We start from the raw sequence: 21,433 nt of genomic DNA on the forward strand, positions 1-21,433 counted from the left end.
ACATTTAACTCAAACACTTAGTTGAAGTATACTTTTCAGAAATTGAGGCAGGTAGTGATCATGTTGTAAGTTTGTCCCCAGTTTGATGGAAGTTACTACGTAGAAGTGACTCAACTAGTCATCACACTCGCAAGTAGTTGTAACCTCACTCTCATATTGATGTTCTCAAACCTTGTTGGCGTTAAGTTGGTACTAAAAGTGGAACTATTTAAGGGGTTTCCAATAATAGGGGTTACTTGTTGGTAGGCATCCATTCCGGTGAAATAAGAACACCGAGCACCGAATACGGCAACAAAATGAGAAACCCAACCAACAATTAATTCAACTTATTCAGTTACAAACCCAAAAGGTTTAATCTTCATTAGAAATTTGAACCGTGCGAATACTCCCGTCAATTAAGAGACCATGCCCGCTGTAATTGAAAACTTCGTGATTGCCGATATTACCTGCGCAGTGAGTATATTTACATGAATCCTCTAGATTCAACACAGACTAATGCTAATCATAACAGTGGTGCTACATCGCTAAGCGCAATCTAGATAAAGCCATCGAATTGTATCGAAAGACATACCCAGGTGGGAAATTTGATATCGTCACTGTAGTATGGGAGCATTACTACTTAAACTACAACACGTTACCATATAGCGTGGACAAGTCAGTCCTCGCTGCAGAACGCCTGGCGCATTTAACACCCGATCAGCATGAAGCCTTAACCCGACGGATGGAGAGGGCGGGCCGTGCCGCTGGCATTGAATTCAGATGGGGCGGGAAAATCGGACCCGATACTCGACAAGCGCATCGTTTAATCCGGTTGGCCGCTTTGAAGGGCGTTGCTAATGATGTTGTAGAGGGATTGTTTGAGGCGTACCATTCGTTGGAGTTAGACATCTCTGAGCGCGAGGTATTGAGAGGAATTGCGATAAGAGGCGGTATTGACGATACTGAGATAGATGAATACCTGGATTCGGATGAAGATGCGGAATTGGTAGATGAGGTGGCTATGAAGAATAAGGAGAAATATAGAGGTTCTGGGGTTCCGACCTTTGTTATTAAGGGACAGCATGGAGAATATCGCCTTGAAGGTGCCCAAGATCCGATGGATATACTAGAGGTCTTTATTAAGGTCCGGGAGGGGGAGGGGGAGGGAGCATAAACGAATTGTGTATATTATTCCCAATGGCTTTCAATGGCTTACTTCGGCAATTTATTCACTGTACATATGACCTGGATATGAAATTCACTTGAGTCTGGTCAAATTATCTGTAATTATTGTGGTTCTTATCTAGGTATATTGCTAAGTCTATGAGTATGTGACTCACTTACGTGTATTTATATTGTGTCACCCCTTTTCTATGGAACGCGTCTAGATGGCATATCAATTGCCAGCACAAAGCGGCCGACTTTATTTTCCTTTAAGGGATTTACTCTTTAAGCATCCCATCGAGTAAGTGACCGTACCTAGTCTCCATAACATGTCTACTTTTCAGTGACAGGCTCTTGCATGCTTCGACTACCCGATATGCCAAAATGCCGCAAGTCACAATGTTCGTTGTAAACCAACTGCTTCTTGACTTTTCTATTAGTACGGCTTTCTAGCTTACTATTTAGAGCGTCGAAATATGTCTACGCCGTTTCTCTTTCTACCGTACTGAAACCAGAGTAACCTTAATATACTTTGGTATCATCCATGTAAATAATTTACTATGGCGCCATTCATTCGGTATTCCCGCAGCGCACTTCTATGGATTCGCGATGGTACCGCGCCCGATTGCGAGTTTGTTCCTAAACTTCTCCTCTCACATGAACTGGCGAAGCCCGAACCCGCAAATTGGTTGATACTCCTATCAAAACCAGTTTCGGGATGTTGGCTCGCAGCTCGTGAGAGACAAACCGGATTCCTTTCTACTAACTATATCGACCAGCGTAACACTTGGGTAGTCATTCTTGAAATACCAGGTGGAGAAAACGTTACGATCGAGTTGAAGGAGGTTGATCCGGAGGGAAACACTTTAACGGTTTGCCGGCCGGGAGCACCTCTATCAATTGCGGGTGATAAACTCGAAGATTACGCCTTTAGCTCTAGAAATGAGGTTAGATGCCATGTCAAGGTCGAAGATTGGATAAATCGGTTAGAGAAGTCTGGCGTTACGAGATACCGACTTCAACAATACTACCGAGGTTAGTATTCTCTAACATCTCTTTCCTATTACCTTTATCGCGCCCCACGATTGACCATTTGTATTTCTAGGTCATCGTTATTGGGTTGATGCTGTACTCCGACAATTTCAGAGTTTCCTAGAAGGCCCAATCCCCGACATATATAATGAAACTCAGATACTTCATATTTGGAGGTCCGGGTACAAGCTGGGGTATAATGGAGGGGGCCATATCATTGCTGGCCAATTTCTCCCTATGATATGGCCTGAAAGACATCACTTTCCTATGTATGGATGGAAACGTTTCCAACCCCGACGGCATCGTCCTGGGGGATCTATTAGCTCTATGTCTTACTCGAGCGATGAATCAAGAGATCATAAGGGAAACGCGATCTATGTCAAGTCCGAGGTCGAAGAGGATTTGCTCTCGTTTGCATCCGACAATGATTCAAGTGTCAATCTCGACAACAACGAGCAGATGAACAAAACTGATACTGTGGAATAATTATTGGATAGCTTCTCATCATACTCAATAGAAAGAAGCGTATCTGGAGGAGAATTTGAGAAATTGGTATGTTGTGTGCCTATTAGATACTTCTTCAGATGGTTATAGACCTTTCCTCGCGAAATATTCTCGGCTTCGATAACCTCATGGAATCATATCTTTACCTAATCAAAGAAACACTTATACGTAGTAAATGGCGGGACTCACCTCTCATTTTAGACCCAGAATAGTTGATGCAGTTCAGCCTCGTATTGGATGGATAATATTCCGGATAAATGTGAAAGTTGAGGATGTTGTCGAGGCTCTAATACCGGGCGTACGGGACGATTACCGCTAATTTATTCCCATGAGCTTACCCCACTATGAGGTACCCCCGCACACTATAAGCCACACTAACTATAGTGGACTTAGTGCTATGCGGGGGACCGTTAGTGCATTTTCGACTCCCCTACAAACATTGAACCACCCCGAACTTTTCCATCTTTTCTTCATTTTACATCAAATTATCCGCCAACCGACTTTCATCATTCTTGAGCTTCGTCAATGCTACCTAGACCCGTGGATCATGGTTCCTAATGCGGAGTATATGACATACTATAGTCAGTTCAGGCACCGTCTCGCTTGGCAATCAATTACGATCTTGGGTGGTATTCCTAGTGTTGAATAGTGTTGCGACGTGACGAAAATATTCGAACGATCGTGACGGAACCAAGGTCACATTTCCGTCTTCACGATGGAAGTCCATTCTAGACATGAACCAGGGTAGTTCGCTCTATTTCTACCGAAATCAGCTTTCTTGGTATTCGTATATCATTTGCTATGTTCCCAGTTTGTGATTTACAATGTGAACGCAGTTCCTCTAGCCTAGCAGTCCTAGGTGTTTGCATGACGCGTCTTCTTGGCTTCTGCCAAACATGCGTTTCCCATCTTTGAAATGTCAATTGCTGGCGGCGGCGATTGGATTCGCGCCATTCACAGCCGGTCTCGGACAGCAACAGATAATCAGCTTCACTAACAGCGAAGGTGCTTTTCAAGTAGCTGGTCCAATCGCCCAGCCCCAGATTCTCATTTCGAGTAATGATTATTGGGGGGTTATCCGTGCTGCAGGTGATCTCGCGAAAGACTTTGGACGAGTGACCGGAACCAACTTCACATTAAGTAATGGAGAAGCGGGAGCCAAGCCAGCAACATATGAATATAGACCTATAACACGGAATTATACTCATGTGAGCTATTTTTATTGACTTTAAATTTCTCAATATCTGAAAACTCTTTACTAACGCATAATAGTATGAGGTTAATGAAACGCAATATTTCCAAGGCCCTGAATATACTGATCCGTCGGCCGAGAACACTGTCATAATAGCAGGCACAATAGGACACTCTAAGGTTATTGATGATCTTGTTAGCGCTGGAAAATTGAACATCTCGGATATCGAAGGAAAATGGGAATCTTTCACAACTAAAATTATCGAAGATCCTGTAAATGGAACCTCGAAAGCCGTGGTTATAGCAGGCAGCGATCCCCGTGGAACTATCTTCGGCATTTATGACATCAGCGAACAGATCGGCGTTAGTCCGTGGTATTGGTGGGCAGATGTCCCTATCAAGCAGTCCAAGGAGATCTACGTGTTACCGGACAGCAAAGTACAAGGATCTCCTTCAGTCAAGTATCGTGGCTTTTTCATCAACGATGAACAGCCTGGATTATCAGGATGGGTCAAATGGAATTATCCCGATACGCCTTACGGAGATGGTTATAATAGCGACTTCTACTCGAACGTGTTCGAACTCCTACTTCGGTTACGCGCAAACTACTTGTGGCCGGCGTTGTGGGGAACAATGTTCGAGATCGACGACCCAGCGAGTCAACCGCTTGCAGATGCATGGGAAATCGTGCTTGGAAGTTCGCACACAGAACCAATGATGCGTGCGCAAAACGAATTTGGAACGTTTTACACCAACAAGGGACTTGGCCCCTGGGCATACAATCTAAACAATAAGACAATCGACGAGTACTTCGTATATGGCGCTGAGCGAGCGAAACCATATGCTCGCAACAGTCTATGGACCATGGGTATGCGAGGGACCGGAGATACCGCTATTGAAGGCTTAGGTGTTGAATTCATTGTCCAAATGCTTGAAACCCTTGTTGAACACCAGCGAAATATCATCGAAGATGTTTTGGACGTCAAGGCTATTGAAGCTCCTCAACTTTGGTGCCTGTATAAAGAGGTTATGTCCTATATCCTTGAAGGCCTGACAATTCCCGAGGATATAACTCTCTTATGGGCCGATGACAATTGGGGTAATTTGCGAAGAGTACCAATTGACAATGAAACGACACGATCCGGAGGTGCTGGTGTTTACTACCATTTCGATTACGTCGGCGACACTAGAAATTACAAGTGGATAAACACAATCCAACTGGAAAAGACCGCAGAACAAATGCAACTTGCATATTCTCATGGTGCTGATCGAATATGGATTGTCAATGTTGGAGATCTGAAGCCGCTAGAGATTCCACTCACTCATTTCTTGGATATGGCATACGATATTAAACAATGGGACGTGAACAATGTCGGCAATTGGACACTTGCTTGGGCGACTCGCGAATTTGGTTCGGAATTCGCCAATTCTATTACTGAAATCATGACACGTTTCGGTATGTTCGCCGCGAGAAGGAAATTCGAATTGGTAGAACCCTACGTCTATTCTGTTGTCAATTATAATGAAGGAGATGCAATTCTAGGACAATGGCAAGGCCTAGCCGACGATGCACAAGCCATCTATGAGCAATTGGATGAAGCCCATCAAGCAGCATTTTTTGAGATGGTTTTGCATCCAATTATTGGTGGCCAGATTATTCATAAGGTTCATATCAACGCCGAAAGAAACATGGTATATGCGAACCAGCACAGAAACTCGGCGAATGATCTCATTTCTCAAGTGCTGGCTACATTCGATGCCGATGCAGATCTTACGGTGAGGTGGGATAGTATCTTAGATGGAAAATGGAGGCATATGCTTGATCGTAAGTCGAAATGCCCCCCTTAACGCCTTTACGATGATTTACTAAATTTCTAGAAACCCACTTCGGCTATGATGGTTATTGGCAACAGCCGATGCGAAATGTTCTTCCGGCCATGTCCTACGTCCAGAAATCAGTCTCATCGATAGCAGGTAGCGTAGGAATTGCTGTCGAAGGGCTCAACGCCAGTATTCCAGGAGATGATAAGTATCATTCTAACTCCGGTAATACTCTAGTACTTCCACCTTTGGATCCGTACGGTCCTGTAGTACGCTGGTTTGATGTTTTCTCCCGAGGCACACGAAATTGTGATTGGTCGGCTCAAACAGACCTACCTTGGGTGAAATTATCGCAATACAACGGGACGGTTGGTCCTGATAATGGCACAGACACCAAAGTCTTCGTTTCGGTAGACTGGGAAAACGCACCGCAAGTTGCCAATAACACGGTGGCCAATATCAACTTCTCAACTGGATGTGGCCGCGAAGGATTTTCAAATTGGTTCGGTAAACCAATTGTACAGCTTCCTATCAACTTACGCTCAGTTCCATCCAACTTCACTCAAGGATTCGTTGAATCAGATAAGCACATCGCTATTGAAGGGCCGCACTATCAACGCACCTATACACCTTCTGATGCCGCATCAGATTCGGAGATAACTTACCACACACTAAAGAATTATGGGCGTACCCTCGGCGGCGTCACCTTATGGCCACAAACTGCCCCACCTCAGACAACCAAGTCAGCTCCAGCCCTCGAATATGATCTCTACCTCTTCACCAACATCTCCAAAGCCAATGTAACACTGTACCTTTCACCTACACAGAATTACCTCTCCGACAAAACACCCCTCGAATTCGCCGTATCCCTCTTCCCAGCCGGCGCACCCCAAGCCGAACCACAAGTCGTCCAATTTGTAGGCCAGAGCGTCGGCGCCGGTATGCCACCCGGCTGGGGTCGTGCCGTCGCCGATTCAATCTGGGGTCTTGATCCAATCCACAATACGACGACAACGTGGAATGTAGCGCAGGAAGGCGCGTATACGCTCCGAGTCTGGGGACTGGCGCCGAGTGTAATAGTGCAGAAGATTATTGTGGATTTAGGTGGTGTTAGACCGAGTTATTTGGGCCCGCCGGAGAATTTCCTCGTTGGTAGGGATCAGGTGGGTGTGTATAAACAGACTAGTTTTGCGGATGGGGTTGGGGTTGATGAAGTTGGGAAGGTTTGAATGTATGATATATAATTCGATATTGAGCTTGTAGGTTTGAATAGTCTTAATGCCGATGGTTCTGTCATAACTTACTCTTATTTGGTAAATATTCGCTACTTAAACTTCAATAGATGGAATCATCACTATCATTTTTATGATGTACGGCGTAGTAAATTTGGTAGTGTTTACCATAGCGCCCACACCGACGATTTTAATTGGTCTAAACACACTGAAACAGGAATTCTGGGGTACTTAAGCCTGCTGGGCTATTAGCGACCAATCATTAGCGAAGAACCCTCTGTTGATGCCCCACTAACACCACTAACAGCTAGCTGAGGCTGCCACACTAGCAAAGTGGTAGGTGCCGGTTGCCGTGTCAACTTTCCAGTACCAAAAAAAATCAACACACCTTATTTTTCTTTCGGTCAATAATAGATAGAAGCTACCGACCCGCCGTGCATAACCTTAAGGTAGTAGCTCCCCTTATGACGACTGATTTTTATTTTATTTTCTTACGTCGTACGCCGTACTTGATCTGATTTCCTCCACTACAAGTACATACACGACTAAACTACGCCATATCAAAATAAGGACGCCATTCATTACACAAGAATCCAACCACGTTCGTTATTGACGAACACTAGCAATAGAAACATCATTGCTGCTGGCGTAATTTGGAGTTTGAAAATTACTACCAGTGTTTCATTCTTTCGCCGTTCCCATCACAGCTATTCTTAATATTTTGTGATTGTTTATGTCGGCGATCATAGATTAATCTTGAGACGTCGTAGAGGGAGTATTGTCGAGAAGGAACACAACATACAGAAGCATCCAGGATGGCTTCTTTCAAAGACCCTGGTGCATCTTCCATCACGGTCGCAGGTAAGACACCAACATAATTGTATCGCGCGGTGTATGGAGGAGGATTCTAATGTTTCGAATAGTCCGAGTTCGACCTTTCACAATCCGGGAAGCTGCACAATTGTATGTCGACCTCGAAGATAGTGAAGTATGGCGATGCTAATATCGGTGTAGGCAACGAAATGACGATGGCACGGTATTCCTAGGAGATGGCTCTCTAGCCGCAGCTCCTACACCGAAACTGAAGCAGAGTGGAATCCGATCCGTTATTAAAGTGGTCGATGACCGATGCTTGTAAGTACTCGTCCATTGGTGTCTGTTTTAGTGTTTTCTTCGAGATGACTCGCTGACAACCGTATTATAGAGTATTCGATCCTCCGGAAGATAACCCTGTCCAAAGATTTTCACGATCCGTAGTACCTAATGGCAAGAAAGTCAAGGACCAAGTCTTCGCCTTCGACCGAATATTCGACGAAAACACCTCCCAAACAGAAGTCTACGAAGCAACAACAAAGACATTGTTGGATAGTGTACTCGATGGATATAATGCGACCGTATTCGCATACGGCGCTACAGGTTGCGGAAAGACGCATACCATTACCGGAACGTCGCAGATGCCCGGCATTATTTTTCTGACGATGCAAGAACTCTTCGAGAAAATTGCCGAGCGTAGTGATGAGAAACACACCGAGATCTCTTTATCGTATTTGGAGATCTATAACGAGACCATCAGAGATTTGTTGGTCCCAGGAGGCAGCAAGCAGGGATTGATGCTCCGTGAGGATTCCAACCAAGCTGTCACGGTGTCTGGACTCACTAGTCACCACCCTAAGGATGTTCAGGAGGTTATGGACATGATTGTTCAAGGGAATGAATATCGAACGGTTTCGCCAACAGAAGCGAATGCCACTTCTTCTCGATCACACGCCGTCCTTCAGATTAATGTCGCTCAAAAAGACCGCAACGCAGCTGTCAACGAGCCTCACACCATGGCCACTCTCAGTATTATCGATCTTGCAGGTAGCGAACGAGCTAGTGCTACCAAGAACCGAGGCGAACGACTAATGGAGGGTGCCAACATTAATAAGTCATTGCTTGCATTGGGTAGCTGTATCAATGCGCTGTGCGACCCTCGAAAACGAAACCATGTGCCATACCGAAACAGCAAGTTGACACGACTGTTGAAGTTTTCCCTTGGTGGTAACTGCAAAACGGTGATGATCGTCTGTGTTAGTCCTTCAAGTGCGCACTTTGATGAAACCCAGAATACTCTTCGATATGCCAACCGAGCCAAGAACATCCAAACCAAGGTTACTCGAAACGTCTTCAATGTCAACCGACACGTCAAGGATTTCTTGGTCAAGATCGACGAGCAAATGGCGTTAATCAACGAATTGAAGGCGCAACAGAAAGATGCAGAGAAGATTTTCTTTGCCAAGTTCCAGAAGCAACTAGAAAAGAAGAGTTGGTCCGTCAAGGAAGGAGTTCAGAGAATTCAGACAGCGTACGAAAACTCGATGCCAGAGCGGCAAGAGAAGGTGAATTTAATGAAGAAGCAACGTGGTATCGAGCGTCGTATCGGTTTATTGTCATCTTGGATCGCAGCATTCGATGCGGTTTGTGATGCAAGAGAAGACGAAGACTCGATGCCGCCGAACCTAACAACGATGCGCAAGACGGCTTTAGGTATTCAGCTAGAACTCGAGGATAGCCGACAACACATCCACCAAAGGTTGAGTAAGATGAATTGGGAACGCGCTATTGACGGAGCTCTCCAACATAGTATCAACCAGTTACCTGCAGGAGAAGGTCATACGGTGGATAATGGTGAAGTCGAAAGCTTAACTCGAGAAGCGGAATTGTGGAAGGCCAACTTCGCCAGGGAAGCTGATCGCGAAGTCCTCGAACAAGATAAGGCGGGCGATGCAGGAATCATGCAAGTCCTTCTAACTGCGCAATTCGAAATCCTTGCTTCGCTTTCGGAGACGATTAATATGAGCGAGGAAGAAGCCGTCGCCCACGCCAAGAGTCTCATCCACCGTCTACTAGAGACCGGTTTCACGGCTACCGCTCAGGTAGTCAAGCCCGATGGTGCCAAGATGCCCGTTGAAGCATTCCCACCTACGAAACGTGGTACTCCGAAGCGAAAGAAGACGGCTAGCCTAGGAAAGGATGCTCTGAAGCCAATTCCTAATCCGCAGCTAGCAGCAGTTGTAGCAGCTCAACCAACTCAGATGTCCGGTTCCCCAGTTAGAGGCTCACCCCGACGTCGTAAAGTACTCAATGCGCGCAAGGGTGTATCATTCACCCCAGTCAAGAAGAAGTCTCCTTCGAAGCGTGTAGTACGATGGCGTGATGATGATGGCGAGTCAGGTACTCTGGCTGATTTCGAGAAGACTCCTAAGAAGTTTGAATCTTCACCTACTCGTAATTCGCCCGAGAAACCAATGCCAGATGTTTCTTCGATCCCGTTCAACTTGAACAAGGATAGTTCTTCGGATGAGTCAAGTCCTTCTCTAACTATCCCCGAAACGTCAAGCATACCTGCTGCGAAGCCTAACAGATTCCAAGCTGGATTCTTGTCCAAGGCTCGCCCGTCGGATGTAGGCGGTGGTTCACCCACTCCTCCGACAATCTCTCTTAACCTTGCGTCTTCGTCTGATGGTGAAGAAAAGGATAAACCTAGTCCTTTGCGAAGTCTTGATGTGTCTAGAGCTGGTAACATCAGCTCTCCCAAGACTCGTCTTTCATCTCTCAGTCCGTCATCAATTCCGATGCCTCGTGTTGTCTCGTCTTCGGATGAGAACCAACCACCATCATCTGATTCAGAAACGTCTGCTATCATTGACACGTCCAAGCTTCGGTCAGCTATCCATGCAAGCAAGCGACCTAAGCGTCTATCTACCCTAGCAGGAAGCGTTACCGGACCCGTTGCGACCTCTAGAAGGGTGTCGTCAATTGGAGCTCTCGGCGGTACGCACAAGGCTAGCAACAGTTACTCGGGTCCACTCTCTTCGAGCACCAATGGTATTTCACGACTCCGACGTGGCAGTGCTGAGAGACGTAGAAGCCCTCCCATCAGCTGCTCACCTCCGGAAATGCGTGAATCTAAGGCCTTCACCCCGGGACAGGCTCGACGAATGAACCTTAGCAGCAGCGTTCGAGGTCCGGGAGCTATGACTAGCCCAAGCGAGAGGCGAGATAACAACCGTGGACGTCGTATTACTATTGGTAGTGCGGGTATGGCGGGTGCTGGTGCTCGAAAGGAAAGAGGTAGCTTGGCTTGGCGTTAAGTTGAGCCGAATTGAAAGTCGAGAAATTGGTGATGATTGTCAATAGGATGCCTGATGAAAACCCGATGAATAGGGTGAAGATGAGTAATGATCAAGGGATTTCGCAGGAGTTTATAGATGGCATTGCAAATTGCTGAAGTTCTTGTTTTCTTGTCTTTCCGGCAGGTCTTCTGACACAGAGAAGCAGACAGGCGTTTAGGTCTTCGTTTTCTCATACCATCATCATTATCAAACCCATCTAGTCGGTCGGTTAGGAAGGAAGTTTTCGGAGTTGTTGTACTTTTTTTGATTCTGATGTATTCAATATTTCTTCTTCTGTATCCATTAGGAGATTAGGGTCTTCGTACCTTGGGCTATGAGGTTATTCAATAAGTAATGCATGATAATTTGTTCATACGATGATGTAGATGATTGCGATGCTGGTGATACATTCTTTGCGACAGGTGCGCGACACGGCGTCGCATATTCACTCGCGACGAAAAATAAATGAAGAATCTCGGCGTTCATTATTTACAAGTTTAAGATTGAGAAATCAAAACAATGCTGCGTGCAGAAATCCAGATTATTCCGTTTGTTGCGTCGATTTGATGGATTGATTATTCTACTTTGTTACTCGGTTTTTGGTTGGCCGCCGTAGACCCCTCTAGAAAAAGAACGATAATGACGTCGTAGGGCTTAACGTACCTTCCAAAAACGCCGACCTAATCCTTGTTCAACCACTATAATCTAGCGTCTAGATACGCTAAAGCTTGGCGATTTTCAGGGACCTTTTCTTATCGCAACCATCGAATTAGGTACCTAGGTACGTAACTATTGTCATGATTCATCTTACATCTCCCCTTTTTCACATTTGTATCTCTTGTAGTAATTAATAGACTTGGTTCAATGAAAATGAAACTATTTGATTTAAACATCGGAAAACGTCAAGCCGTGGAGGATGGAATCGTATAGTTACAATGCGTTTCACTTCCTCTTTTGCCTGTGCAGCGTTTCATGATTTTCCTCCATTTGTTTGATGCTCAAGCGCGATTCATATAAAATCCCCAGCCTGCATCCTAGCATCACGACGGTAGAAATCTATCTTCTTACCTTTTAATACTATATTTGAATATTTACAACTTCAAATTCGGGTGTTTCAAAATGGCGGGCGGTATTCACGTCCTCGATGATTACTACCTGGCTATCACACTGCTTGTGACGCTCGGGTACCAGCTGCTCTTCTTTGTGGTCGCATTCAGCTTCAAGTTCGACAAGATAACAGGTAAATCCATCAACTTCTACCCAGATCTACACATCTTTATTTCATCCCGTAGTAATCAATCGCTAACAACAAGACAGACTTCGCAGGCGGCACCAACTTCGTCGTGCTAGCTATCCTTACACTCTGCCTCAGCCAGCACCCCGATCCACGCCAAATAATCGCATCGGTATTTATCATCGCATGGGGTCTACGTCTTTCAATCTTCCTTCTTTACCGTGTCCTCAAAACAGGTAAAGATGACCGATTCGACGGAACACGCGAAAGGTTATTCGCATTCCTCGGTTTCTGGCTATTCCAAATGATCTGGGTATGGAGTGTTTCACTACCTATCACTATTCTCAACTCCCCCGCTGTACGCTCGTATGCCGCGCACCAGGCACATTTCGGCACTGCGAGGGATATCGCGGGTACGGTGCTATTTGGGGTGGGTTTTATCATGGAGACTGTGAGCGATACGCAGAGGTATATCTGGCGCAAGAACGACAATGGATTCGGTGTCTGTGATAAGGGGTTCTTTGCTTGGAGCCGGCATCCGAATTATTTTGGCGAGATTATTATTCAATTCGGTGAGTTTTCTGTGTTTCACAGGCTACAAAGGAAATCACTAACTAGCAATGTTTAAGGGATCTACATGATCTGTGTCTCGCCAGCCGCAGATGGCTCCGTCCAAGGGAGTGCGTACAAGGCGCTCTACGCCTCCATTTTGGGACCTTTCTTCCTCCTCACTCTGATTCTATTCGTCTCGGGTTTATCACTATCCGAACGACCAGGTGCCAAGAAGCGATATGAGGACGGAACGAAATGGGATGCTTATCAGCGATACTTGAACCGTACTAGTATACTCATCCCATTCCCTCCTGAGATCTATGAGAAACTTCCTACTATCATCAAGAGGACTATATTCCTTGAGTTTCCTATTTACGTATTCGACCCGGCCAAGCATTCAGATGTCACCAAGGATCAGCAAGCGGCGGAAGAGGGGCAGCATCGGATTTCCCCCACCAATGACCGACAGAGTGGGGAGCCATTAAGGGAGAATGTTTAGAGAATGTTTAAGTAGGAGTATTATGATGAGGGTGCGCTTTTGTGATTTTAGTTCATAAGGTATTAAATAATTGTAAAAAAATATAAATATATATATACATATCACTAGATGGTATTCCCCTACATCTTCGTGACGCGCCTGTTGCCATCGGCGAAAGAAAGTCTCTCAACTAACATAATCATCAACGCTTCTTATCCGAAGAATGGCTTATCTGATACTGTCCCACCACTTAAATTCCCACTCAATTCACAAGCACCCCTCACGCGGTTAGGGGGAATAGCTCCCGCATAATCAGCCGCTGTGGGTATTCCTCCACTACCCGTAAGTATTCCCGCTGCGTCAGGAGGTTGGTCGAGAGATTCTTGTGAACCGCAGTAATCTGATTCAGATGGTTCTTCTGAGTATGATTCTGACCCTTCGGGAATTGGGACCATGGCAGATTTGGTCCATATATGGATTGCGCGTGTCCAGTCTAATCCTTCAATGCACTATGGATGATTGGTGTTAGTATGTTAACAGTCACAGATGGTTTTTCGAGAAAAATTAAAGTCCAGCCCAGGAAAGGACGGTGGGACGAAGAGGTAAATGCAAGATGGGGTACTTACGCCTCCTTTTATAGAGACAACATTTTTACCCTGCAAGATTAGTCATTAGTGCTTATGTTCCGCGTGTGCTACTGCCTGGGCAGCTAGGTAACAGACGAGACGTACTGGCGTCGTATGGAGAAGTCTAGACCCGCAGGCTCGGCAGAAGTAACTAGAGAAGAGCCATTAGTCGATTTAGAGTCGCTCGGGAAGTCATAAACCCAAATATTCAAGTGTGACTCTTACCAATATAAAGTATGCCCTGAAGAGGTCGGACGACTGTCACATGCCAGTCAGCTATTCGTCTTAAATCCACCAACAACCCACGTATCCAAATACGACTAGGATCGAAATCCCCTCGCTTTCTGTGGTAATGAGAGGAACAGAAGAACCTACGAATAGCAGGAGAGTAACTCAGCTTTTGGTAATGGGAATCGGGGAAAGATGGCGGAGGTGCCAAAGGCGGAGCTAGTTTGACGGCGACACTCGGCGCAGTGGCAAATGTAGAGCGCAAGTGGTTCCGGGAGGGGTGTTTTAAACGAAACGGCGCCACATTGACAACGGGCGTCCATATTTGATCTGATAATATGTTTCTTGGCCGCGAGGTACAAATTCTTGGGCTGTTGAAGCCAGTATCGTGATATCCAATACACGCGCTAAATTCAGGCGGGAGAAGCTTGGAATAGTTGAGAGCCTGAGGATACTAGGTTAGAAGAGAAGAATTATTAATAAATATATACCACGACAACAACAATATAGCACCAACAAGAAGTTGAGTCAACGATAAGTAAATAAGTACTCGGTGGAGAAAGAAATAATGCTCAGCCTCGAATCTTGAAACTAGGAGAAATTAGGCAATGCGAAATCAGCGAAAGTACGGTAGCGGCCCCGAAGCAGGTGGAGATTTTACTTTAGTAGCTGTATTCGATCCCCCGCATATCTTAGATTGACCATGCCGTATTAGTCATCAGCCCTATAATACCATCATAGGTACATTTCGGACACGTTCCTTCTTCCTTAATTTATTTATCTTCGATACTTTACCGTCTATTCCTCTAAAATACCAATTCAATTCTCCAAGAAGCCAATTGTTACTACTTATTATTAATAGTAATTACAATCGATAGATTTATTTAATTCACCGCTCAATTAAGAGGATTCGTTATATGACATCACGATAACGCGTTATTTCTCCCCCTCACCGTGCGCCAAGTGTGACTCATTCACCTTGTCTAGAAAGCGAGGACGCGATGTCACATGGTTGGGCGTTTCATTTCCATGGGTCTACGAGATATCATATATCACGAAATACGAATGTCCTATCTATTCCTCAATAGGAAGTGTTGAATTGGAAATTACGTTGCTTCATTTCTAACCGTGTGAGGACTTCAGTGTTGGTGAGATCACGTGGTACCTTAGCAGTGTCACAAGAGTAAGAAAAAGCTACGATGGGGGAAGAATAAGTATGTATTGACTAGGTCGCCTTCCTATTACCACCGAAGAATCGAAATGACAACCTCATATCCTCCTGTGGGTGTATGACAGCAATCCCTGGTCAACAAGCCGTAACCATGCCGAATGTCGCAGAGATGCAAAGTAGAATCTTTCGGAGGCAAATGCTGATGTATTAACGAGAAATCGCGATGTCGATGTCGAGAGGGCGAATATGTTAGAAGATTCCGTTGTCGTAAAGCTTTTTTCTAGGTCAAGAAAGGAAGAAGAGGAGTGACCGATCCTTAAGTCCATAGAGCTTCCCGCCGGACAGCAAACTAGCAAGTGTCTCCTTCGGCTTTTCCCTTTTCATCATAAACCGTGGTCCTTACTAGTTCCATAAGCCACTCTATCCCCTCTAGTGCACTCCATTCCTCCTACCCTTAGGCTTCATCTTCATCATTAGTGTTGTCGGTGGGAGTAAAGGTGGTGCCAGAGTCATCTCCATCATCTCCATCATCGCCGTCCTCGCCGTCCTTGTCATCATCGTCATCATAGTCCATGCTGCGCTCCTCATCAGCCTCGCTAATTTCGGAAAGACGTCTCTTGCGGCCACGCTTCATCATGTCCAGAATTTCATGCATCTGCTCTCTCGACATCATATAACGATCATCCTCCTCAAACATTTCCAAGAGTCCTTGCAGAGTGTCAGGTGGCTCCTCCGTCTCCTGGCGCGACGAGCGTACCTAACGCTTGTCAACCTCGCCTAGGATCAGGATGGGGATGATGAAAATAGAGATGATGATGCATGCGCATCCTTTCGCAAAGAAACGGACTACATCGATAAGCTCGAGCTTTTCGCGAAGGATGGTCATGGGAGCGACGGGTTGGTCCTCATTTTGGCGTTCAAATTGAGCGATGTCCTCGTAGAAGGTTTCAATGGCGGCCGCCCAGATGAGAATCATACCCAACGAAATGGCAACGATTAGGATTGCTTTAGTGAGTTCGGGGAAATTGGCAGCCGTATCGGAAAAGATTGCAGAAACCCACGAGAAGTCCATTGTGCCTATGGTGCGACCGGTGATAGTTTTGTTGTAGGTGGTGGCTATAGGTGATTTTCTCGACGACTTGTATTGGCGAACGGCGGACAACTAGTCCTAATGTTGCTCCTTGCAAAGAATCGACGAAAAAAAAAGGATGATTGAATGCACAAGAGATGTATCTTGTGAAAAATCGCGGCGTTCTTTTGTAGGAAAAATCAACTAGGGAAGAATAACGCGGTGGGCGCCGTTATGAAAATTACCTAGGTAGAAAGGCCAATATTCTAGGTAAGAAATTCTAGAAGGGATTTTAATGGACGAGGGCGATTTAAATAGTAGAGAAAAAATAGAGGAAGGTGAACAGAAAGAACGACTCAAGACGTAAGGTGATGGGTCAATGTAATTCACTTATTTCGGTTTGCACTGTGATTTTGCTCAGGCCAACTGTGAACAAGGGAACTCGGCGTATTACTGGTCAGATTCACAGTACAGGTAGGAAAAGTACCTAACCATCTAATCATTCAACTGGAAAGAAGGAAAAATGGTACTGAAAATCAAATAGCAGTGCAGAGTGATTATTAGTATTAACCGTCTAAAATATACCCCCCAGGCAACGCCGTGTTTATAGGCCCTTTATCCTGTCGCAACTCCCCTTTCCAAATTCACAGTTGCCGTCTAATGTGCTCATAACTAATGATAACCCCCTGATCTCGAATGACGTATGTATCTTTCCCAGTCCTAGGTCTTTCTCTCGACGCAGGAAACTCGAACATGCCGCTCTCCGTCGGCCTTTGATTCGTTCACAGCTTCCTCCAGACATCGACACCAATCTACTTTAGCTTTATCGTCCCAATCTGCGACCGACAGCTCAACCTCAAGACATCGAAGTCGTTTCAATCGCTTGAGACCGTTCTCAATCCATTCCTCCGCCTTATCCTCATTATCCCACACCCTCACGGTCGGCGCACCTCTCTGTGGTGATCCAGCAACAACCCACGATACACCACCAGCTCCCGTACCACCCGCACTAGCCCCCCCTCCGCCAAGAATCTTCAATCTCAAGCCTCTGAGCCCAGCACTCCAGACACCACACAACTCCCTCCAATCCTCCGCATACCTCCCCAACAAATCCCTCGACAATAGCTCAAGCCTTGCATACCGCATAGTCTGCGCCTGCCAAGGTCGTAATCCCCTAATAAACGACCTAGCAGCCCAAAGCCCCGAAGCGAACCAATTCACAAACACAAACTCATTCTCCTGAAACGGCAGACCCCGACTCTCATAATAAACCTGTCGATTGGCTCTAAGCATCGCAGTAGGCATACAGCAATGCGGGCGCCAAGGCGAAAGCAGCGGGACCGTCGGAATATTCGCCTTCAACGGGACCTCCTCCACATCTCCCTCCCCCTCCTCCGTACCAATTGCAGAATCCCGTCTAGGTCTATTCCGCGCTAAATCCAATGTCACAGCTTTGACATAATACGCACCTACGATCGGAATCGGGTACCAAGGCGCGAATTGCGTCAACCGGATCGGGTTCATAAGGTGTAACCAATGATATACTTGTAATCGGATCTCAAGCGGTAATTCCATAAACGGAAAATACGAAGCTGACGCTGAAGAAGATGCATCGTCGTCGGCCGAACTAGCGCCCGAAGATTCCATATCGTCGTCTTCCGAAGATCCGTCGTTAGACAATTCGCCGAGCATGAGTGCTTCGAATTCGCTTAGGGTTTCCCTATCCCGGTAGGAAATTTGGAGACTTTTAGAAGTAGATTCGGGTACGGATTCGAGATTGTTGGTTATAGTGGTAGGATTGGATTTGTTGGTGAAATTGGTAAGGTTGGGAATAATGTTGTTGTCGTCGTCATCATCGTCAACGGAGATGGTAACGGGTGTTGGTTCCCCGCAATCGGCCGGCCCCCACGGCCCGACATTTCCACCCTGCCATCCGCAATCCCCGTCGAATGGTTCTTCATGCATGATTTTTCTTCCTTCTATAGTATAATTCGACGTTTCTGTGTTATAAGGTTGATTTCGATTGGTTATATCATTGGAGTAATGAAAAAGGTCTAATTATTAATAGACAAATGAAGTGAGAAAGGAATATAGATAAATAGAAGGATTAGACTATATGCCTAACCTAACATCAAGTCTAATGATATTATTTATAGAAAGTGGAATAGAGAATAGAGAAATTACTTCTAAAAAGAAGTAACAGTAGGTAATAGGTATAGGTAAGTAAGAACGTTCTTATGTCCTACCTCTCTTCCACTTTCTCACTTCCTTCTTTCTTTTTTTTCTTTCCTTTCTAGAAGAGCGGGAAGGTATACACCGGATATATAATACCAAACGACGATCCCTCGTCGATCTCAGCTAGGTTGTAAGTCGCGCGCATAAACCCCCTCACCTCTCTCTCCTTTTCCCCATTTACTTCCTCTTGTACCCAATTCATTTGGCAATTTCAGCCCGTACAACGTAGGCAAGTGTAATTCTAGACACGGTTTAGTAAGATATAACTTGGCCTGGTTGACCGCCAACAAATAAACTTGGATACGACGAACCAATCAGAAACGAATTCGTCAGCAACGAAAGGGGGTCGGGAAACCGGTTATGACGAAGTACCATATAAGAGGGTCAAAAAGGGCGTGGGAAAACCCGCTTGCGAATATGCGAATATAACATAAGCTTACAATGGAGAAACCCTCCCCCATTCGTTTTTGGTCACACGCGTGCGTTGCTTCGTTGGAGAGCGAAAGAGAAGAAAAAGCAATCCTGTTTTCCGTCAGCACCCACTCCTGTCATCATTTGCATTTTTCTTGGTTACGGCAATACGACGGCGGACAGGTTAGCAGGGTACGAATCTGCGAGTCAGCTTTTCGGATCTGTTGGACTCAGCGAATGATACGAATTCTTGACCTTCCTATGGTTTAATCCGATTGGTTTTCCTTTTCCCTTTTTCATCTTACCCCCGTATGAATTAAAACACGTATGAGCTTGCGTTCGCTTAGGTATTGTTGCATATAAAGGATTCGTGCTGTCTTGAGAAACGAGAAAAGGCGGAAAACGACACTTCATTTTTACATATGATATCGATCCGGGATATATAAAATATAGGCTACGTTGGTTTCGGAATCGCTTTCCAACACATAGACGAGAATTGCTCACTTGTCACTTGTTGGAATTGATTTCATCTTCCCCCACGTCAATTCCGTACATCGGGCTGCGTTCGGTATTCCTAAAAGGAACAATACGTTCAGCTCAACGAAAACGAGCGTACGTATTGCATAGATATCTCATGTAGTCAGACCCGTTGCGGCGCTTACGTAGAGTCAAGAATGGCCTCTAACAAGGCTGAAAGGGTAACACAAAACTGCGTTCGTGACCGGACTTGTAGACCGGTGGCTAATCATGGGTGGGATTGTGCTTATGGAAATCCCAATCTAGATTATATCTCGCGGCTTACATCCCGTACCATACCAGTGAGGCTCAAGAAGAATGAATGAAAAAAGAGAAATTAAGGACCAGTTACACACTGTTGTTGCTTACTCATGTAATTAGTTTTTGACGTTTGACGAGGGGAAAAGGACAATCGATAGTTGTAAAAGTTCAAGTACCTGTTATTGTGCAATTAACTGCTTATTCCCATCTTTGTCATCCACTCGCTGAGAAGGCCGAGATCGCAATATTATCGGCCAGTGTCGGGTAACATCGCCGATGGTCATCTTCGATAATCCCTCTCAGGTAGGCAATATTCCGATTTCTGGGCGAATATCGCACATTGGAGAATTATCATGAAACCATGAATGTTGTGGGCATCATGAAAAGGTATTTTCCTAATGAGGAAACTCGCTTCCGGCTTCCAGGTAACACTTTTCGTTGCCCCATATAACCGTCATCGGCAGAAGAAATATGTGGACTTTTCGTAAGGTCATCATATAAGACTTATGGCATATAATACTCGTGGACGCCATCATGTCAACCGGGATTCCACTTCCCCCCTCGATTCGATAGAAAACATCGCAACGTGGGAAGTGGAGAATGAGAGCGGAGTTGCCTTAACGAGTAGGGACGAATTCTCCTCTTGACGCGAACCGCATGATATTTTCCAGCACCACGCCCTCAACTTCTTGCGTCTTAACTCCGGGTGCTGGTGGAGGCGGTGGGCGGTCGATGACCATCACATCATCATCTTCATCCTCACCCTCGCCTTCTTCCTCGTCTTCATCTTCATCTTCCTCATCTTCCTCAAGCGACCTTTTCAGCCCCGTTCGTACGTTCTCGATGCCTAACTGACGTTCTTCTTCAGTAAACATATCTTCGGCTTCGGTAGTAACGTAATCCATGATACGAGTATTGAAGAAATTCCGTCGCGATTCCCATATGTTTTCCAACTCGTCCTGGGGACCCTTTCCGACTCCTCCTTCTCCGTTTAAGAGATCTGAAGTGGGTGGTAATTCCGCAACCATCTTTCTCCCCTCATCCATAGCCGTCGCAACATCAGGCTCGGGTTTCTTGCGAAGTAACTGTAGGAGTATCATCTCCTGCGTTCGACCGGGGAAATTGGTAGACGGGTGTACGACGAGATGGGAGAACAATTCGGCAACGTTCGGGGAGACTTCCATCAGACTCTGAATATTGGTTTGCAGGACATCGCTTTGGCGTTGAAGAGAATCCCTGTGATGCGACGCGATAGCGACACGTCAGTAAGTGGAGAGAGACTACGTAACCAACGAAGATAACTGGTACTTGAAGCATGGAAGCGAAACGAGATAAGCAGGGAAAGGGAGGAAATACGTACAAGCTAGGTAGGGGTCTACTTGCGACGACATCGGCCTTGAGACTTGCAAGACTACTAGATATTTGCGAAAGTCGGTGGCGTGTCGAATCGAGAGTCCTAAACTCGGCATCGCTGAGGCCTACGGATGCCATTATGATGAATTTGGGTAAGTCAAGACCGATAAATAGTGTATCGACGTTAAAATTGATAGACCCAAATATTCAAGTGATTTACAT

At 45.6% G+C, this 21,433-nt stretch overlaps 9 protein-coding genes across 9 annotated transcripts; 5 read left to right on the forward strand and 4 right to left on the reverse strand.

Annotated features, from left to right (window-relative positions):
* Positions 1-349: 349 nt before the first annotated feature.
* On the forward strand, positions 350-1,175 carry F4822DRAFT_419274 (thioredoxin-like protein). The gene is made up of 2 exons (XM_051459597.1): positions 350-453; positions 512-1,175. The coding sequence occupies exons 1-2, from the start codon at positions 406-408 to the stop codon at positions 1,151-1,153; spliced, it is 690 nt and encodes a 229-aa protein (XP_051310076.1). The 5' UTR covers positions 350-405; the 3' UTR covers positions 1,154-1,175.
* A 457-nt stretch (positions 1,176-1,632) lies between these two features.
* Positions 1,633-2,310, forward strand: F4822DRAFT_419275 (uncharacterized protein). The gene has a single exon (XM_051459598.1). The coding sequence runs from the start codon at positions 1,704-1,706 to the stop codon at positions 2,181-2,183; it is 480 nt and encodes a 159-aa protein (XP_051310077.1). The 5' UTR covers positions 1,633-1,703; the 3' UTR covers positions 2,184-2,310.
* Positions 2,311-3,151: 841 nt separating this feature from the next.
* F4822DRAFT_65713 (glycoside hydrolase family 115 protein) lies at positions 3,152-7,031 on the forward strand. The gene is made up of 3 exons (XM_051463826.1): positions 3,152-3,887; positions 3,952-5,695; positions 5,749-7,031. Exons 1-3 carry the CDS (start codon positions 3,576-3,578, stop codon positions 6,918-6,920), a joined length of 3,228 nt encoding a protein of 1,075 aa, XP_051310078.1. The 5' UTR covers positions 3,152-3,575; the 3' UTR covers positions 6,921-7,031.
* A 20-nt stretch (positions 7,032-7,051) lies between these two features.
* On the forward strand, positions 7,052-11,724 carry F4822DRAFT_419280 (kinesin-domain-containing protein). Its single transcript, XM_051459599.1, has 4 exons — positions 7,052-7,784; positions 7,847-7,886; positions 7,938-8,057; positions 8,128-11,724. Exons 1-4 carry the CDS (start codon positions 7,739-7,741, stop codon positions 11,054-11,056), a joined length of 3,135 nt encoding a protein of 1,044 aa, XP_051310079.1. The 5' UTR covers positions 7,052-7,738; the 3' UTR covers positions 11,057-11,724.
* Positions 11,725-11,861: 137 nt separating this feature from the next.
* F4822DRAFT_419286 (DUF1295-domain-containing protein) lies at positions 11,862-13,431 on the forward strand. Its single transcript, XM_051459600.1, has 3 exons — positions 11,862-12,317; positions 12,395-12,883; positions 12,941-13,431. The coding sequence occupies exons 1-3, from the start codon at positions 12,197-12,199 to the stop codon at positions 13,360-13,362; spliced, it is 1,032 nt and encodes a 343-aa protein (XP_051310080.1). The 5' UTR covers positions 11,862-12,196; the 3' UTR covers positions 13,363-13,431.
* Positions 13,432-14,827, reverse strand: F4822DRAFT_419291 (Mss4-like protein). Its single transcript, XM_051459601.1, has 5 exons — positions 14,343-14,827; positions 14,193-14,225; positions 14,073-14,118; positions 13,968-13,997; positions 13,432-13,850 (listed from the first exon to the last, which is right to left on the reverse strand). The coding sequence occupies exons 1-5, from the start codon at positions 14,516-14,518 to the stop codon at positions 13,554-13,556; spliced, it is 582 nt and encodes a 193-aa protein (XP_051310081.1). The 5' UTR covers positions 14,519-14,827; the 3' UTR covers positions 13,432-13,553.
* Positions 14,828-15,820: 993 nt separating this feature from the next.
* F4822DRAFT_434244 (uncharacterized protein) lies at positions 15,821-16,438 on the reverse strand (the record flags this gene model as incomplete). Its single annotated transcript, XM_051461976.1, has 2 exons — positions 15,821-16,074; positions 16,129-16,438. The coding sequence occupies 2 exons, from the start codon at positions 16,436-16,438 to the stop codon at positions 15,821-15,823; spliced, it is 564 nt and encodes a 187-aa protein (XP_051310082.1).
* A 441-nt stretch (positions 16,439-16,879) lies between these two features.
* F4822DRAFT_65841 (uncharacterized protein) lies at positions 16,880-18,756 on the reverse strand. Its single transcript, XM_051463827.1, has one exon. The coding sequence runs from the start codon at positions 18,398-18,400 to the stop codon at positions 17,156-17,158; it is 1,245 nt and encodes a 414-aa protein (XP_051310083.1). The 5' UTR covers positions 18,401-18,756; the 3' UTR covers positions 16,880-17,155.
* A 1,719-nt stretch (positions 18,757-20,475) lies between these two features.
* On the reverse strand, positions 20,476-21,349 carry F4822DRAFT_434246 (mediator complex, subunit Med8; the record flags this gene model as incomplete). Its single annotated transcript, XM_051461977.1, has 2 exons — positions 20,476-21,094; positions 21,219-21,349. 2 exons carry the CDS (start codon positions 21,347-21,349, stop codon positions 20,476-20,478), a joined length of 750 nt encoding a protein of 249 aa, XP_051310084.1.
* Positions 21,350-21,433: the final 84 nt, after the last annotated feature.

The sequence above is a fragment of the Hypoxylon trugodes genome (assembly GCF_022578975.1).
Source record: "Hypoxylon trugodes strain CBS 135444 unplaced genomic scaffold F4822scaffold_10, whole genome shotgun sequence".
NCBI lineage: Eukaryota > Fungi > Ascomycota > Sordariomycetes > Xylariales > Hypoxylaceae > Hypoxylon > Hypoxylon trugodes.

What these genes read in the sequence shown, in the direction of transcription:
- F4822DRAFT_419274 (XM_051459597.1), top strand. Translation starts at nt 406, where the DNA reads ATGCCCGCTGTAATTGAAAACTTCGTGATTGCCGATATTACCTGCGCA. An exon ending in TTGCCGATATTACCTGCGCA is followed by an intron (nt 454 to 511) that starts GTGAGTATATTT and finishes TAATCATAACAG; the next exon opens with TGGTGCTACATCGCTAAGCG.
- F4822DRAFT_419275 (XM_051459598.1), top strand. Translation starts at nt 1,704, where the DNA reads ATGGCGCCATTCATTCGGTATTCCCGCAGCGCACTTCTATGGATTCGC.
- F4822DRAFT_65713 (XM_051463826.1), top strand. Translation starts at nt 3,576, where the DNA reads ATGCGTTTCCCATCTTTGAAATGTCAATTGCTGGCGGCGGCGATTGGA. An exon ending in TAACACGGAATTATACTCAT is followed by an intron (nt 3,888 to 3,951) that starts GTGAGCTATTTT and finishes AACGCATAATAG; the next exon opens with TATGAGGTTAATGAAACGCA. An exon ending in ATGGAGGCATATGCTTGATC is followed by an intron (nt 5,696 to 5,748) that starts GTAAGTCGAAAT and finishes CTAAATTTCTAG; the next exon opens with AAACCCACTTCGGCTATGAT.
- F4822DRAFT_419280 (XM_051459599.1), top strand. Translation starts at nt 7,739, where the DNA reads ATGGCTTCTTTCAAAGACCCTGGTGCATCTTCCATCACGGTCGCAG. An exon ending in ATCCGGGAAGCTGCACAATT is followed by an intron (nt 7,887 to 7,937) that starts GTATGTCGACCT and finishes ATATCGGTGTAG; the next exon opens with GCAACGAAATGACGATGGCA. An exon ending in GTGGTCGATGACCGATGCTT is followed by an intron (nt 8,058 to 8,127) that starts GTAAGTACTCGT and finishes ACCGTATTATAG; the next exon opens with AGTATTCGATCCTCCGGAAG.
- F4822DRAFT_419286 (XM_051459600.1), top strand. Translation starts at nt 12,197, where the DNA reads ATGGCGGGCGGTATTCACGTCCTCGATGATTACTACCTGGCTATCACA. An exon ending in CAAGTTCGACAAGATAACAG is followed by an intron (nt 12,318 to 12,394) that starts GTAAATCCATCA and finishes ACAACAAGACAG; the next exon opens with ACTTCGCAGGCGGCACCAAC. An exon ending in CGAGATTATTATTCAATTCG is followed by an intron (nt 12,884 to 12,940) that starts GTGAGTTTTCTG and finishes GCAATGTTTAAG; the next exon opens with GGATCTACATGATCTGTGTC.
- F4822DRAFT_419291 (XM_051459601.1), bottom strand. Translation starts at nt 14,518, where the DNA reads ATGGACGCCCGTTGTCAATGTGGCGCCGTTTCGTTTAAAACACCCCTC. An exon ending in GACTTCTCCATACGACGCCA is followed by an intron (nt 13,998 to 14,072) that starts GTACGTCTCGTC and finishes CTAATCTTGCAG; the next exon opens with GGTAAAAATGTTGTCTCTAT. An exon ending in TTGTCTCTATAAAAGGAGGC is followed by an intron (nt 13,851 to 13,967) that starts GTAAGTACCCCA and finishes AATCATCCATAG; the next exon opens with TGCATTGAAGGATTAGACTG.
- F4822DRAFT_65841 (XM_051463827.1), bottom strand. Translation starts at nt 18,400, where the DNA reads ATGCATGAAGAACCATTCGACGGGGATTGCGGATGGCAGGGTGGAAAT.